Raw genomic sequence first — 15,552 nt, 5'->3', positions numbered from 1 at the left:
ATTTGAAAGAGGGCAGATTTCAACTACTTCTTTGGACAGTTTTAACAATGGAGGGAAAGAAGAGCCAGGTAGTGCCTGGAGAGGAATGGTGATCCTTACTATGTCAACTTGTAATCACAAAGTGTGAAGCATGGAGTACCCAGCAGGCACTCAGAAAAACAGTTCTCACCCCTCCCCCAACCTCACCATAACAGGGAATCAGAAGAATTTTGAATATCTAATGAGTAGTAAATACTTTCAGCTTAAGCAGTTACTAAAAAAAAAATAAAAGAAACAAATAATGAAATGCTGTATTTGCTGATTAGATTGAGAAAATGAATTTTTTGGTCTGACAGCATACACACAAGCTATAGTTCAAAGGTCACTGTAACCTACTCACTTACACTGACAGTAGGCAGTATTCTAGGGTTTACTGCAGCACTAGTTGCTATTTCAACATAACTTCAAATAACCCTGAAGCAAGGTACTCTATCCCTCCTGCCAGTAGCCCCACTTCCACCCATCTCTGGGAAAAAAAATTTAACAAAAAGATAGTCACATTGAAAAAAAGTTTATTTAAAAAAGTTCTAGCAGCAAGAACAGTAACAAAAGAAAAGGAGAGACAAACAAAACAAGGAGGTCGTATATCACAGAACTTGTCTCCATTCCTAATCGAGTTCTTTATACCGAGCAAACATGACTCTTCGAACAGCATCTCGGTAAGTCTCGTTGGACTGTCTTTTGCTTGTTCTTCCTGGGGCTCCAACACTGGGGCCTCTCATCCGGCTTTCAGCCTGTAAAACAAAGACAAACTATGAAGTGGGCCCTATGAATTAATTAGACTCAGTGCTGGTCTTCGACCACAAGCATTTCTGGACTAGTAAGGAGCAGTATATAAGATAATTTTATTTTTTTGAAACAGAGTTGTGCTCTGTCACCCAGGCTGGAGTGCAGTGGTGTAATCTGGGCTTGCTGCAAGTCTGCCTCCCAGGTTCAAGCAATTCTTGTGCCCCAGTCTCTAAGTAGCTGGGACTAAAGCCACCCACAACCACGCCCAGCTAATTTTTGTATTTTTAGTAGAGACGGAGTTTCGTCATGTTGACCAGGCTGGTCGGGAACTCCTGGCTTCAAGTGATCTGCCCAACCTGGCCTCCCACACTGTTGGGACTACAGACATGAGCCACTACACCTGGCAGGATAATTATTTTAAGAATCTTTCAGCTGGGCGCAGTGGCTCAAACCTATAATCCCAACACTCTGGGAGGCCGAGATGGGCGGATTGCTTGAGGCCATGAGTTCTAGACCAGCCTGGCCAACATGGTGAAACCCTGTCTCTACTAAAAAGACAAAAATTAGCCAGGCGTGGTGGCATGCACCTGTAATCCCAACTACTCAGGAGGCTGAGGAGGGAGAATTCCTTGAACCCACGAGGCAGAGGTTGCAGTGAGCCAAGGTTGTGCCACTGCACTCCACCCTGGGTAACAAAGTGAGACTCAAGTCTCAAAAAAAGAAAGAAGGAAAAATAAAGAATCTTTATTAAACAAATACCCCAGATAAGTAAGTTGGGTGGTGATGCTATTATTGAAAGATAGAGGCTTCAATGCCAGAGAGAAGCTCAGTAGGAGAGAAATAAGCCTATCTCTTATGGTTGGCATTTTCTATTTTTTTTTTTTTTTTTTTGAGACAGAGTTTCGCTGCTGTTACCCAGGCTGGAGTGCAATGGCGCGATCTCGACTCACCGCAACCTCCGCCTCCTGGGTTCAGGCGATTCTCCTGCCTCAGCCTCCTGACTAGCTGGGATTACAGGCACGCGCCACCATGCCCAGCTAATTTTTTGTATTTTTAGTAGAGAGGGGGTTTTACCATGTTGACCAGGATGGTCTCGATCTCTTGACCTCGTGATCCACCTGCCTCGGCCTCCCAAAGTGCTGGGATTATAGGCTTGAGCCACCGCGCCTGGCCGGCATTTTCTCTTTTTTTTTTTTTGAGATAGAGTTTTGCTCTTGTTACCCAGGCTGGAGTGCAATGGCACGATCTTGGCTTACCGCAACCTCTGCCTCCTGGGTTCAAGCAATTCTCCTGCCTCAGCATCCCGAGTAGCTGAGACTACAGGTGCACGCCATCATGCCCAGCTAATTTTTGTATTTTTAGTAGAGACGGGGTTTCACGTTGACCAGGATGGTCTCGATCTCTTGACCTCGTGATCCACCCACCTCGGCCTCCTGAAGTGCTGGGATTACAGGTGTGAGCCACCACGCTCGGCCATGGTTGGCATTTTCAGAGGAGAACCAAGCCAACACTAAATGGGTAATGTTCCCATTTATCACCTTTTCTAGAGGTGTTTCTTGAAATATGAAGGGCAAAGTCCTTCATGGGAACCAGAACTACATGCCCCTAAATTTTAGGCGCCAAAGACCTCCACTGACAGTCCCTCTCAGAGATGCCTTTGTACCTTTCATTGCTCATTCCCTGGTTCTTCTGACCAAATGATTCTTCAGTCTCAAACTGCCTCAGATACTGCTCTACTATTTACTCCATGTAAAAGGATGATGAAATCCATTCCAAATCCTTCCTTCTCTTCCTAACTCCCACCAAACTCCAAAGGGCCCAGCCTATCAAGCTATAACCCAGTATTTATATATCCCAGCAGTAGAAAAAGCCCAGCAAAATGGCAAAGGCACCACTCTAGGCCAGAAAGTGAAAGTTAATTATATTACAGGTTCATGTCACTCCCAAAAAGATGGAAACCATTTCACCTCCTCTGATGAAGCCAATCCAGGATGGCCATATCCCAGGCCTGTCCCTTTCCTCCAGCCAGTGGCCTGTTGGACACAGCTTCCTTTGCTGCTAGTATCAATATCTTCTTTATCAACAAGTTTACGATCACTGCAAAAGAAGCAGACGCCATTACTTTTTTTTTTTTTTTTGAGACAGAGTTTCACTATTTTTGCCCAGACTGGAGTGCAATGGCTTGATCTTGGCTTACTGCAACCTCTGCCTCCAGGTTCAAGCCATTCTCCTGCCTCAGCCTCCTGATTAGCTGGGATTACAGGCACCTGCCGCCACATCTGGCTAATTTTTTTTTTTTTGAGACGGAATTTAGCTCTTGTTACCCAGGCTGGAGTGCAATGGCGCGATCTCAGCTCACTGCAACCTCCACCTCCTGGGTTCAAGCAATTCTCAGCCTCAGCCTCCCTCAGTAGGAGGGACTACTCGAGTAGCTGGGACTATAGGCACGCGCCACCATGCCCCGCTAATTTTTGTATTTTTAGTAGAGACAGGGTTTCACCTTGTTGACCAGGATGGTCTCGATCTCTTGACCTCATGATCCACCCGCCTTGGCCTCCCAAAGTGCTGGGATTATAGGCGTGAGCCACTGCATCCAGCCCCCCCCACCCTTTTTTTTGTAGAGATTGGGTTTTGCCATTTTGGCCAGGCTGGTCTCAAACTCCTGACCTCAAGTGATCCACATGCCTTGGCCTCCCAAAGTGGTGAGATTACAGGCGTGAGCCACCTCGCCTGGCCTAACACCATCACTTTCAAGGTGATCTGCTTATAAGCCTAATATAAAATCTTTGTCCTCGATTTAGCTCTGCCTCTTATTAAGTAAGCATATTAAATAATACCTCTGAGTGCCTGATATCTATGCTTTGTTGTAGGGTACACAGACTACCAAGATTTGGCCCTGTTCACAAGAAAGGTCTCAAAAGTTATGTCAAGAGATGCTTAAATGACACTGAAGAGACCTCAACCATGAATGTAGCAACAGTGGATGTCTGCTATAGAAATACAGTAGAAGGAACATAAATTCTGAAGGGGCATCACTGAAAATTACAGGAATTTCAACAGGAAGATACATCTGAATTGGATCTCGAAATGGGGAGTTTGTGAAATAGAAAGTGTGAAAGAAAAGGAGGACACAAGCAAGGAGCCACGAAAGACAATTTGTCCAAGAGAGGAGTAGTAGAAACTGACAAAGGTAAGGCTACTTGGTGGCCAGGCACAGTGGCTCATGCCTGTAATCCCAACACTTTGGGACGTGGGCAGATCCTGAGATCAAGAGTTCGAGACCAGCCTGACCAACATGGTAAAACCCCATCTCTATAAAAATACAAACATTAATTGACACATGCCTGTAGTCCCAGCTACTTGGGAGGCTGAGGAAGGAGAATCGCGTGAACCTGGCAGGTAAAGGTTGCAGTGAGCCAAGATTGCACCATTGCACTCCAGCCTAGGTGACAGAGTAAGACTTTGTCTCAAAAAAAAAAAACAACAAAGAAATTTAAAAAGTCTGCATAGGGTTGGACTGTAAAACACCTTGAACATTAAGCTAAATCATGTATCCAAACCTCAATCTTCAGGCAAACTCTGGGGCTAAGGCCTCCTCAGAGGCAAGGTACATGGGTTGTAAAAAGACAACTTATAAGAGTAGATTTCTCTTTATAAAGGTCATTTTGGTGCCAGGGTAGAGAATGGACTGAAGAACAGTGAGAGCTAAGACTGGGAGTAAGAGTCCAGTGTGGAGGTGGACTAGAATGGGAGATGCTGTGGTTTAAATGTGTCCCCATCCAGGAGTAGCCAACTTGGATGGATGGATGGATGGATGGATAGATAGACAGATAAATAAATAAATAAATGTGTCCCTCAAAGTTCATGTATTAGAAATGTAATTCCCGGGCCAGGCACGGTGGCTCACACCTGGAATCCCAGCACTTTGGGAGGCCGAGGCGGGCAGATCACCTGAGGTCAGGAGTTCATGACCAACATGGAGAAACCCCATCTCTACTAAAAATACAAAATTAGTCTGGCATGGCAGTACATGCCTGTGATTCCAGCTACTCCGGAGGCTGAGGCGTGAGAATTGCTTGAACCCAGGAGGTGGAGGTTGCAGTGAGCCCAGATTGCACCATCGCACTCCAGCCTGAGCAACAAAAACAAAACTGTCTCCTCCCACCAAAAAAAGAAACATAATCCCCAATGCAAGAGTGTTGATAGGTGAAACTTTAGGAAGTTATTAGGTCATAAGGGCTCTGCCCTCACAAAGGAATTAATGCTGTTATTGTGGGAGTGGGTTCCTGATAAAAGGAGGAGTCTGGTTGCCTTCTCCCAACCTCTCCTTTTATCCAAGCTCTCTTGCTCTTTCACTTTCCAGCATGGGATGACACAGCAAGAAGGCCCTAGCCAGATGCAGCCCCTCAGACTTGGACCTCTTAACCTCTAGAAGCACGAGTTAAAATAAATTTCTGTTCATTATAAATTACCCAGTCTGTGGTATTCTGCTATGGTATCATAAAACAGACAAAGACATGGGGCAAGATTAGATTAGGAATTTGGCCACTAACTGGACATGGGATAAAGGAAGAAGACGGGATCAGACCATGTAGACAGTGATACTATGATGCTGCTACTCTGAAGGTTTTCTTACTGAGGTGGTTGAGGCCATGGGCACCTTAGAAAGCCCAGGTCAAGAGGTAGAGCAAGACTAAAGAAGCACTGAGAGAAGAGTCTTAAATACCTGGATATACCCAGAAAAGGAAGAAGAGCAGAAAAAGTGACTGGGAAGAAGAAGAACCAGGAGATTATGGCATGAAGGGTGCTGAGAATGGAGAACAGCCTCTTTCTGTACTCCACCTAAGCCTTGTCCCCAGATGACTCAAGGCCAAGGTGTCTTTCCTCCTCATGGCTGACTCGTTCACCTTATCCTAGTCCACTGTATTTCAAACTGCACAGAATAACCCAGTAAGATTGTCACATTAAATGGTCCCACTGTAACAACTCATAAAAATGAAGAGAGACTAGACTTGAATAAAAATATCAGGGTTCACTCTACACAGTAAGAAAGTATTCTAGATGAAAACTTTTCCAGTTGTGTGTGTGTGTACACACATTCTCTCTCTCTCTCTCTCTTATTGGGCCATGATACAAAAATCCATCTCTTATTGTGGGTTGTGATCAAATAAACTCAGACCCCATCCAGCCTCCTCAGGGGCCTTGCTCTGTCCATCATCTCCCTTTCCCCACAGGTATAACCTACTCTGACAACTGGTTCTTTTGCTTACCAACATAGAGGCATGCTCACTTCTCTCATGGACTCTCAAAGGACTACACCTCTCCTCCTGCTCATGCACCCACTTGTACCCAAATTTCCCTTTTCAAGGCCTTTACTGTCCCTTCTTCTCTTAGCTATCCAACAGATACAGAACTTCATCAGTGACTTTTTCCTTTTCCTAGGTGATTACAAAGACTGGTGGATCTGACACCTATCTGTAATCCACACTCCTTTTCCTAACAGAGGTGGGGTCTCCCTTCTCCGTATGTTGCCCAAGCTGGCCTCCAACTCCTGGGCTCAAGAGATCCTCCTTCCTCAGCATCCCTCTATTGGGATTATAGGCCACTCTCCTTTCTAGACTCATGACTTTCACTCAGGCAATCATGATCTCTCACTTGAATTACTATAGAATTTGCATAATGCATTAGTCTCTCTATAAACTCATCTTCTACATAATTAGTAATCTCTCCAAAATGCAAAGCTAGGTCAATATCCTGCTTAAAATTATTCTATGACCTTCCACTGCCTTTAAGATAAAGCCTTAGCATGGTGTTCAAGGTGTTTGAACTTCAAGAACTGGCCTGCATCTTTTGGCCCAGGCTTATCTATGATCACTCAACAATGTACCCACAGTGTTCAGGACCATCAAACTATCTGCAACTCCTCAAGCACCTCATAAGCTCTTGTATCCCTGGGTATATGAAGTTCCCTGAAATGCCCTTCCCTTCCCCACTGATTTCTGTGTCTGCCCTATGAGACACACCATCACCTAAGTCTCGTCTATTCTGTGTTCACTCAAGGATAATATATGACTTGTTCACCTGAGTATTTCTTGTGCTTAGCACAATACCTGTATGCAGTGGGTTATCAACAAATTCTATATAACTCTGGGCTTACAACTTGGGAACTAGCTGATCTAAAACAAGTACAGGAAGCTACAGATCATATATCTCCATCAGCAGCCAACCATGTATATAGCAACTAAGTGTGAGAATGGAGGTTCCCTAGAGAAAAAGCCCAAGAATGTGACATTCTTATTAGGCCCATAAAGAGGGTGCAGTATTACTAATGAGGACAGAAAGGGTTCCCTACCATGGCTACTCCAGCCCTGGATTTGGGTAGGTGAAGCTGCCAGCCAACCTTCCACGCACATTCCCTGTATAATAAATACAGTCAAAAGGCTGGCACAGACCTCATGTTCTAGCAGTTGAGACAAAATCCACTCCTGATAACATCATCTCCTGAGACAAAAACCAGCAGGACAGTTGAAGAAGGAGGTGGTTTTATCATTAGGCTTGAGGCCTAGGGTGAATCAAGATTTCCTGTCTTACCTGTCAGTTTCCTTGGAGTATTTAATCCGTTTTCTTTCTGGAGAGTCAAAAGACGGGAGCTTTTCTCTGCGATCATTTCCTCTTTCTTTAAATTTTCCCTGTTGGTAAGTAAAAGAGCAGACCTGAGATTTCCACCTGAGGGAACTGGGGAGTGGGGAAGTTTTACCCCATTACTGTTATTTCTTTTAAAGTGAAGGTAGCTTACTTAGTAACTCCTGGAATCTCTCACTCCTTTACATATTCTTCTAGGTAAAGCAGGGACTTCCCTGACTTAAAAATTTGGAAAGAATAAGTTGGCATGCTTGGTTCAACTGACTTTTCCCCTTCTGAGAAGCAGGGTAAAATACATAAGCCCTCCAATACACAAGCCCTCGGGGATATATATAAAATTTAAGGAGTCCAAAGCAGCTTTTGTTTTTTTTGAGATGGAGTCTCGCTCTGTCGCCAGGTTGGAGTGCAGTGGTACAATCTCAGCTCACTGCAACTTCCGACTCCCTGGTTGAAGCAATTCTCCTGCCTCAGCCTCCCAAGTAGCTTGGGATTATAGGCACGTACCACCACACCCAGCTAATTTTTGTATTTTTAGTAGAGATGGGGTTTCACCATGTTGGCCAGGATGATCTCAATCTCTTGACCTCATGATCCACCTGCCTTGGCCTCCCAAAGTGTTGGGATTACAGGCGTGAGCCACTGAGCCCAGCCTCAAGGCAGCTCTTACATGGAGAGGTGGTTCTTTGTAGTAGACAATGCTAAAGAAAGGAAAAGTACTACAATCTACTTTCCACTGTCCTATGGCCAGCTCAGTTTGTGAATTCATTATCTCCAGTAGTTCTCCATAAGTGGATTCTTTTGTTTATTTTTGAGACAGGGACTTGTTCTGTGACACAGGCTGGAGTACAGGGGTGTGATCATAGCCCACTGCAGGCTGGAACTCTTCAGCTCAAGTGATCCTTCCACCTCAGCCTCCCAAACTGCTGGGATTACATACATATCCCACTGTGCCTGGCTCTCCACAGGTAGATTCCTTTTTTTTTCTTGAGACAAGGTCTGGCTCTATGACCCAGGTTGGAGTGTAATGGCACAATCTTGGCTCACTGCAACCTCTGCCTCCCAGCTCATGCCATCCTCCCTCAGGCTCCCAAGTAGCTGACTACAGGCACACACCAGTAAGCCCGGCTAAGTTTTGTATTTTTTGTAAAGATGGGATTTCCCCATGTTACCCAGGCTGGTTTCAAACTTGTGAGCTCAAGGGATCTGCCTGTCTCAGCCTCCCAAAGTACTGGGATTATAGGCATGAGCCACTGCACCTGACCCATAGGTGGGTTCTTAACCATCATAAGAGAGGCCAGTGAAGCCTGTGACTGGATAGGTAAGTCACCCTAATTGTGTGGTTGAGGTAGCAAGTTCATTTGACTCTCACACTAAGCTACTTCCTCCAGCTTAGCCTTTAATAGTAAAAAATGCTATTTCAGCAGCCCTATTCAACACTCTTTCATTAACTCAATGGACTTAAAAGCTGAGCAGGGAAGAGGAGTGCTACCTACCTGGAGACCCTAACACCACCTTTTAAAAAGATATCACCTTTGGGGATGGGGGGGCCAAAAAAATAAAGTATTACCTTTATTGAGGTATAACTTATAAATAATAAAAAGCACCTATTTTGATGTATTATAGAATTTGGCAAATGTATATACTATCTTTTGGGGCCTCTTTTGTTCTCCGTCTTCTTATAAGGAGGGATTATCACAACCTATGAAGTCTATATCAGAAAGCAAAAAGAGCTGAGGTCAAGGGAGTAACAACAGGTCACCAAAGTTTACCTCTCGTTCTCTCCTTTCCAGATAGGCTAGCTCCTGCTCAGATTGTTTTATCTTCCGGTGGATTTCCAGGTTTTGCTGAGAAGAGAGGCAATTCTATGAGTATAGGTCTAAGAAACGATGGTCCTAGAAATGCTTCTAGGCCTTTCTCAATAGTTGCTTTTAGATTGTAGCTCTTTTGATTGACCAGCTCTACTAAATTACTATACCCTGCAAGCAACAATCCCTAACTGGTCTTGTCATACAGATTATTTATGTGTGATGGCATAAAAGGGAGTATCATTTTACTTAGCTCCAAGATGTGGGAAACAAATATTTGGTTTAAGTCTTTATCTAAAGTGAAAACCTTGGGAGAGAGGATGTGGGCACACCAGTGAAGAAGACCAAATGCCTTTCCAAAATAAGGGTCTCAAGAAAAAAAAAAAAAAAAAAGAAAAACCAAATACCCACACTTTGCCTGTTATTCCCAGACATGAGTCACTGTTTAAGCCCCAGAGAAACATGAAAAGGAGCCCCCCCAGCGCTCCAACAGACTTCTCTGAGAGTTGCAACTCCTAACGCATGGCTCCACTACACAAGGCATATGTATAAAACCTAAGGAGTCCAAAGCAGCTCTTACATGAAGTGGTAGTTCTTTGTAGTAGACGACCTAAGGAAAGTAAAAGTACTACAGTCTACTTTCCACTGTCCTGTGATCAGTTCAGTTTGGTAATTCACCAGACCTGTGGCTCCTCTTTTTTGACAATTACTATTTTTTTTTTTTTTTTGAGATGGAGTCTCACTCTGTTGCCCAAACTGGAGTTCAGTGGTGCGATCTCGGCTCACTGCAGCCTCCACCTCCTGGGTTCAAGTGATTCTCCTGCCTCAACCTCCCGTGTAGCTGGGATTACAGGTATGCGCCACCACACCCACGTAATTTTTGTATTTTTAGTAGTCATCGGGTTTCACCATGTTGGTCAGGCTGGTCTCAAACTCCTGACCTCAGGTGATCCACCGCCTTGGTATCTCAAAGTGTTGGGATTACAGGCGTGAGCCACTGTACCCAGCCGACAATTACTTTTTATCTCTTTGGCCATTTATTAGCATTTATACCAGATGAGTGAAATTCCAATGTGTCAGTCTGGTAATTCAGAATTTCAAGTCAAAGGGACATGGGAGGTAGTTTGTTCCAGGGATTATCAGGAGGCGCTTTTTAGAGTCCTATCTTTGTAGAGCTGCCACAGAGATGGCTGGGAGAAGTAATGTACCTATTACCAAAAGCAGAGCTTCTCAGCTTTTAGCTAAATGAAACTCTGAGTTCTGTGTTCAGAGGAAGTCTAAATCTAGTCCCATCAACTGCTCTTGCAATGTCTACCAGAGAAAGGGTGTGAAATTCTCATTCTCAAATTGCTCTGAGAATGTGAGTCCATTTAGAGACTTTATTTATCCATAATTTGGATCCTTGGTCTGTACATATAAATGGGAATCCTGCAGGGGAAGACCAATGTTTGTCAGTTTAACATCCCAAGAATAGCTGTTGTGCTCTGGCTCATAACAATATTCAAGTATATGAAGAAATGGCAGAATTTGATTCACCTATGGTGAAAACTGCACACTGTCAGAGCTGGATAGAACCAGTTGAAGTTACAAGGACCAAAGAAGAAAAGGGGCTTATCTGAGGTCCAACTTTAAGGTTAATGACAGAGCTAAGATGAGAAACCCAGCAAGTGTCCTATTCCACAACCTTTTCTCTTCCTACCCAACTTTCATATTTGCCACCCTAGCCAAACCCATAATGCTTGGCTTGGGTCTACAAATGGAAGTTCTTTGAAGGTGGGCATAACCTTAATCCAGAGCAATTCATTCTTGAATTGGACTGTTTTAATGATAAGGAATTGGAGCTGATATGTGCTGTGCAAGGATTATATAAAGCTGCTGCTGCTTTTTTCGTTTTTCTTTTTTTTGAGATGGAGTCTTGTTCTGTCACCTAGGCTGGAGCGCAATGTTGTGATCTCGGTTCACTGTAACCTCCACCTCCCAGGTTCAAGCGCTTCTCCTGCTTCAGACTCCCAAGTAGTTGGGATTATAGGCGTGTGCCCCCACATCCACGTTAGTTTTGTATTTTTAGTAGAGACAGAGTTTTACCATGTTGGCTAGGCTGGTCTCAAACTCCTGACCTCAAGCCATCTACCTGCCATGGCCTCCCAAAGTGCTGGGATTACAGGTACGAGCCACCACGCTCGGCCTGTATAAGCTTCTTTATTCCCTATAATGCCCATCAAGAATAAGGGTCAACAGTTTGAAAGGATATAGGTCCTTCCTCTAATACCTTGTGCAGGTCTGACAGCTGCTGGTGTTTGATCAGAACTTCTTTATTGGGAAACTGCCTTCTGCAGAGCAAACAAGCCAGTTTATTCCAGTCAGTGAGTTTGTCTTCTTCATTCTCTTTCTTTGTTAGCTCCTCTCGCTTCTGGGGTTGTGCTGTTCGAGGCTGTGGGGGAGGGGTCTGCTCCTCCTCTTCTTCCTCCTCATAGTCACTGTCTCCTCCGTATTCACCCAAAAGGCCGATCAGTGGGTTTACCACTTTAGGCTGGAAGGAGAAGGTCAGGGATCAGTATCAAATTCAGTCTATATTTTGGGGTCCATTTTTTGGATACTCTGATATGGGCTTCTCATTTCTTTGTTCTCTTTCAGATGGAATAATGAACTGGGTTCAAAATAGGCTCACTAACCATGCTGCTCATTTCCCAGATGGAAGCAACATGTCCAGAGCTTGGTTTTGCTCCTTGCACATTGAGAATAGACAAGAGAGATTTCTTTAGAAGTGACTCTAGCAACAGAATGCGAGAAGGAAGAGAAAGAATAAGCACAGAAAACAGTAACAGTTAAGAGGTTGAAAATTACAAAGAGGAAGTGATAAATACCTCCAAATTACTGTAACTCATGGAGAAGAAAAGATGACTTTCATCAAGACTCTAGCAAAGAGGATTTAGGAAGTAAACTAAAAGCAACTGCATTGATAGGCACTTGGATAGACAGATCTAGTTCATATGAAAGGTAAAAGCAAAGACATGGGTTAGGAGAGATGCTATAAGGAGTTGAATTAATAATGTGGAGCAGAAAAAGAGTACCTTATAGGAACTGTTAAATAATGATGTATAGTCATTGGTCTACGATCAATCAAAACAAAGAGATAATGCATGGTCACTATGTTATATAATTGCATTTAATCAGAATCACTGGTGATTAGATTGAGATTAACGCTTGAAGACATCTAAAAAATGGGCACCAATATTAGCATCATTCATTCTGTCCAGGCAGAAACTATAAAAAATGACCACACAGGTAATCCATATCTTGTGTGACACCAAAAGGCAGGAAACTGCCTTTTGAGGCTGGTAAAATGGGTTTCCTTGGTGATTTAGAGAAATGACAAGAACAAGATGACAAAAGGACTAGGCATCTCATCTGTTAAGAATGGCATAGGATAGAGAGAAAGAGGGCAGATAACTGCCTCTGGTTCTCCAGTAATGTCCCCATTAGCAGACAAAAAACTTTATCTCATGCTTGTACTCAAAATAAATGGAAATCCTTATTCAGGAGACACAGTGAGGTAAAAGACCAATCCCATAGGACAACATCAGCTGTTGCGCTTTCTTTCTCACTCAGAACCAACCCCATCCCCAGCCCTAAGCCCAGGGGACCAAAGTTGGTCTTACTGGAGGGGGACTCTCTTCCTTCTTCACAGTAGGAGGCAAGGGCTTCTTAAAGACGTCTTCAGGAGGGGCCTTCCCTTCACTGGCATTTTCCTGAAACTGATCAAACCAGAGGTAACTCTCATATTATATTCACTCATAAAAACTGATTAAGACCGGGTGTGGGGGCTCGAACCTGTAATCCCAGCACTTTGGGAGGCTCAAGATGGGCAGATCACCTGAGGTCAGAAGTTGGAGACCAGCCTGGCCAACATGGTGAAACCCTGTCTCTATCAAAAATACAAAAATTGGGCTGGACGTGGTGGCTCAAGCCTGTAATCCCAGCACTTTGGGAGGCTGAGGCGGGTGGATTACGAGGTCAAGAGATCGAGACCATCTTGGTCAACATGGTGAAACCCCGTCTCTACCAAAAATACAAAAAATTAGCTGGGCATGTGGTGCGTGCCTGTAATCCCAGCTACTCAGGAGGCTGAGCCAGGAGAATCACCTGAACCCAGGAGGCAGAGGTTGTGGTGAGCCAAGATCGCGCCAGTGCACTCCAGCCTGGGTAACAAGAGTGAAACTCCGTCTCAAAAAAAAAAAATTAGCTGGGCATGGTGGCACAGGCCTGTAATCCCAGCTACCCAGGAGGCTGAGGCAGGAGAATCACTTGAACCTGAGAGGCAGAGGTTGCAGTGAGCCAGTGTCGTACCATTGCACTCCAGCCTGGGCAAAAAGATGGAAACTCCATCTTGGAAACAAAATGATGTTTTGTTACAAAACAAAAAATTGATTAAGGCCAGGTGCAGTGACTTATACCTGTAATCCCAGCACTTTGGGAGGCTGAGGTGGGCTGATCACCTCAAGTCAGGAGTTTGAGACCAGATTGGGCAACATGGTAAACCCCGTCTCTACTAATACAAAAATTAGCTGGGCGTGGTGGCGGGTGCCTGTAATCCCAGCTACTCAGGAGGCTAGGGCAGGAAAATTGCTTGAACCCAGGAGGCAGAGGTCACAGTAAGCTACAATGGCGCCACTGCACTCCAGCCTGGGCAACAGAGTGAGATTTTTGTCTCAAAAAAAACAAAAAAAAAACCCCCTGATTAAGAGCTAACCCTGTTGAAATTAGGTTAATTTTCCAAACCTCCTAATTCAACATTACAGAAATATCTGTAACACTGCTACAGTGAATTTGAAATAAAGAACCTTTAAAATATATAACATCAGTAGGTGCGGTGGCTCATGTCTACAATCCCAGCACTTTGGGAGGCTGAGGTGGGCAGATCACTTGAGGTCAGGAGTTCAAGGCCAGGCCTGGCCAACATGGTGAAACCGAGTCTCTGCTAAAAAAAATTAGCTGGGTATGGTGGTGTGGGCCTGTAATCCCAGCTACTTGGGGGGGCTGAGGCAGGAGAAATGCTGGAACCTGGGAGGTGGAGGTTGCAGTGAGTCAAGATTGTACCACTGCACTCCAGCCTGGGCAATAGAGCAAGACTCTATCTCAAGAAATAAAATGTAATATATAACATTAGTTCGTATTGCATGATTACAGTATGTCAGACCAGAGGAGGCAGGTATATATCACATTGTCTTCTTCAGACTTTATTATGATCCTCCTATATAGGCTTTTTTATTTCAGATGGTGTCTCACTCTCTCGCCAGGCTGGAGTGCAATGGCGCGATCTGGGCTCACTACAACCTCTACCTCCTGGGTTCAAGCAATTCTACTGCCTCAGCCTCCCGAGTAGGTGGGACTACAGGTGAGTGCCACCACGTCCAGCTAAGTTTTGTATTTTTAGTAGAGACTGTATTCCACCATGTTGGCCAGGATGGTCTCAATCTCTTGACCTCATGATCCACCCCGTGCCTCAGCCTTCCTAAATGCTGGGATTATAGGAGTGAGCCACTGTGCCTGACCTATGTAGGCTTTAATATCTTAATTTTACAAATGATTGGGACTACAGTTAGATAAGTGGGTGAAGCAGAGTCCAAATATTAAACAAGTATGACTCTTAAGTTCTTAAAAACACATTCTCTTCTCTTTTCTGTATCTCTAAACAACTAACAGTGTTAGAAGGAAAAAAAAAGATGTTATGAATTGAACAAATTCATCCATTTTCACTAATGCATAACTAATATCAAGGTAGGTGTGATCTCAGCTTACTGTAACCTCCGCCTCTCAGGTTCAAGTGATTCTCCTGCCTCAGCCTCCCGAGGAGCTGGGACCATAGGTGTGTGCCACCATGCCTGGCTAATTTTTGTATTTTTAGTATAGACAGAGTTTCATCATGTTGGCCAGGCTGGTCCTGAACTCCTCTAAAGTGATCCAACTGCCTTGGCCTCTCAAAGTGCTGGAATTACAGGCTTGAGTCACCACACTGTTAGATATATATATATATTTTTGAGACAAGGTCTGGTTCCATTGTCCATGCTAGAGTGTAGTGGTGCAATCACAGCTCACTGCAATCTCCTGGGCTCTCAAGTAATCCACTTGCCTCAGTCTCCCGAGTAGCCTGGACTACAGGCATGTGCCACCATAGCCAGCTTTTTTTTTTTTGTATTTTTGGCCTGTCTTGGCCTCCCAAAGTGCTCAGATTACAGACATCAACCCTGCCTAATAATTTGATTTTGTATTAGATGTAAAAAGGTTTATTATCTCTGATTCTGAAAATGTGCCATAAGGAAGCAATTTAAAAGAAGAA

The 15,552-nt window shown here is 44.2% G+C and overlaps 1 protein-coding gene across 40 annotated transcripts in view; it reads right to left on the bottom strand.

The window, feature by feature from the left end:
• Positions 1–534: 534 nt before the first annotated feature.
• The window catches only part of RBM6 (RNA binding motif protein 6), a 129,176-nt gene continuing 114,158 nt past the window's right edge, over positions 535–15,552 (bottom strand). For all 40 annotated transcript variants that reach the window (XM_078350897.1, XM_078350901.1, XM_078350904.1 and 37 more), the window contains 6 exons: positions 12,875–12,970; positions 11,485–11,745; positions 9,180–9,254; positions 7,360–7,457; positions 2,736–2,865; positions 535–773 (listed from right to left, as the gene is read on the bottom strand). In XM_078350897.1, the coding sequence (XP_078207023.1) occupies positions 648–773; positions 2,736–2,865; positions 7,360–7,457; positions 9,180–9,254; positions 11,485–11,745; positions 12,875–12,970 (786 nt within the window). In that variant the 3' untranslated portion in view covers positions 535–647. The remainder of the gene's footprint in view (positions 774–2,735; positions 2,866–7,359; positions 7,458–9,179; positions 9,255–11,484; positions 11,746–12,874; positions 12,971–15,552) is intronic.

Source organism: Callithrix jacchus, chromosome 15 (genome assembly GCF_049354715.1).
Source record: "Callithrix jacchus isolate 240 chromosome 15, calJac240_pri, whole genome shotgun sequence".
NCBI classification, from domain to species: domain Eukaryota; kingdom Metazoa; phylum Chordata; class Mammalia; order Primates; family Cebidae; genus Callithrix; species Callithrix jacchus.
The sequence above is the reverse complement of the archived record's forward strand: the minus strand, read 5'-3'. Positions and strand labels throughout refer to the sequence as shown.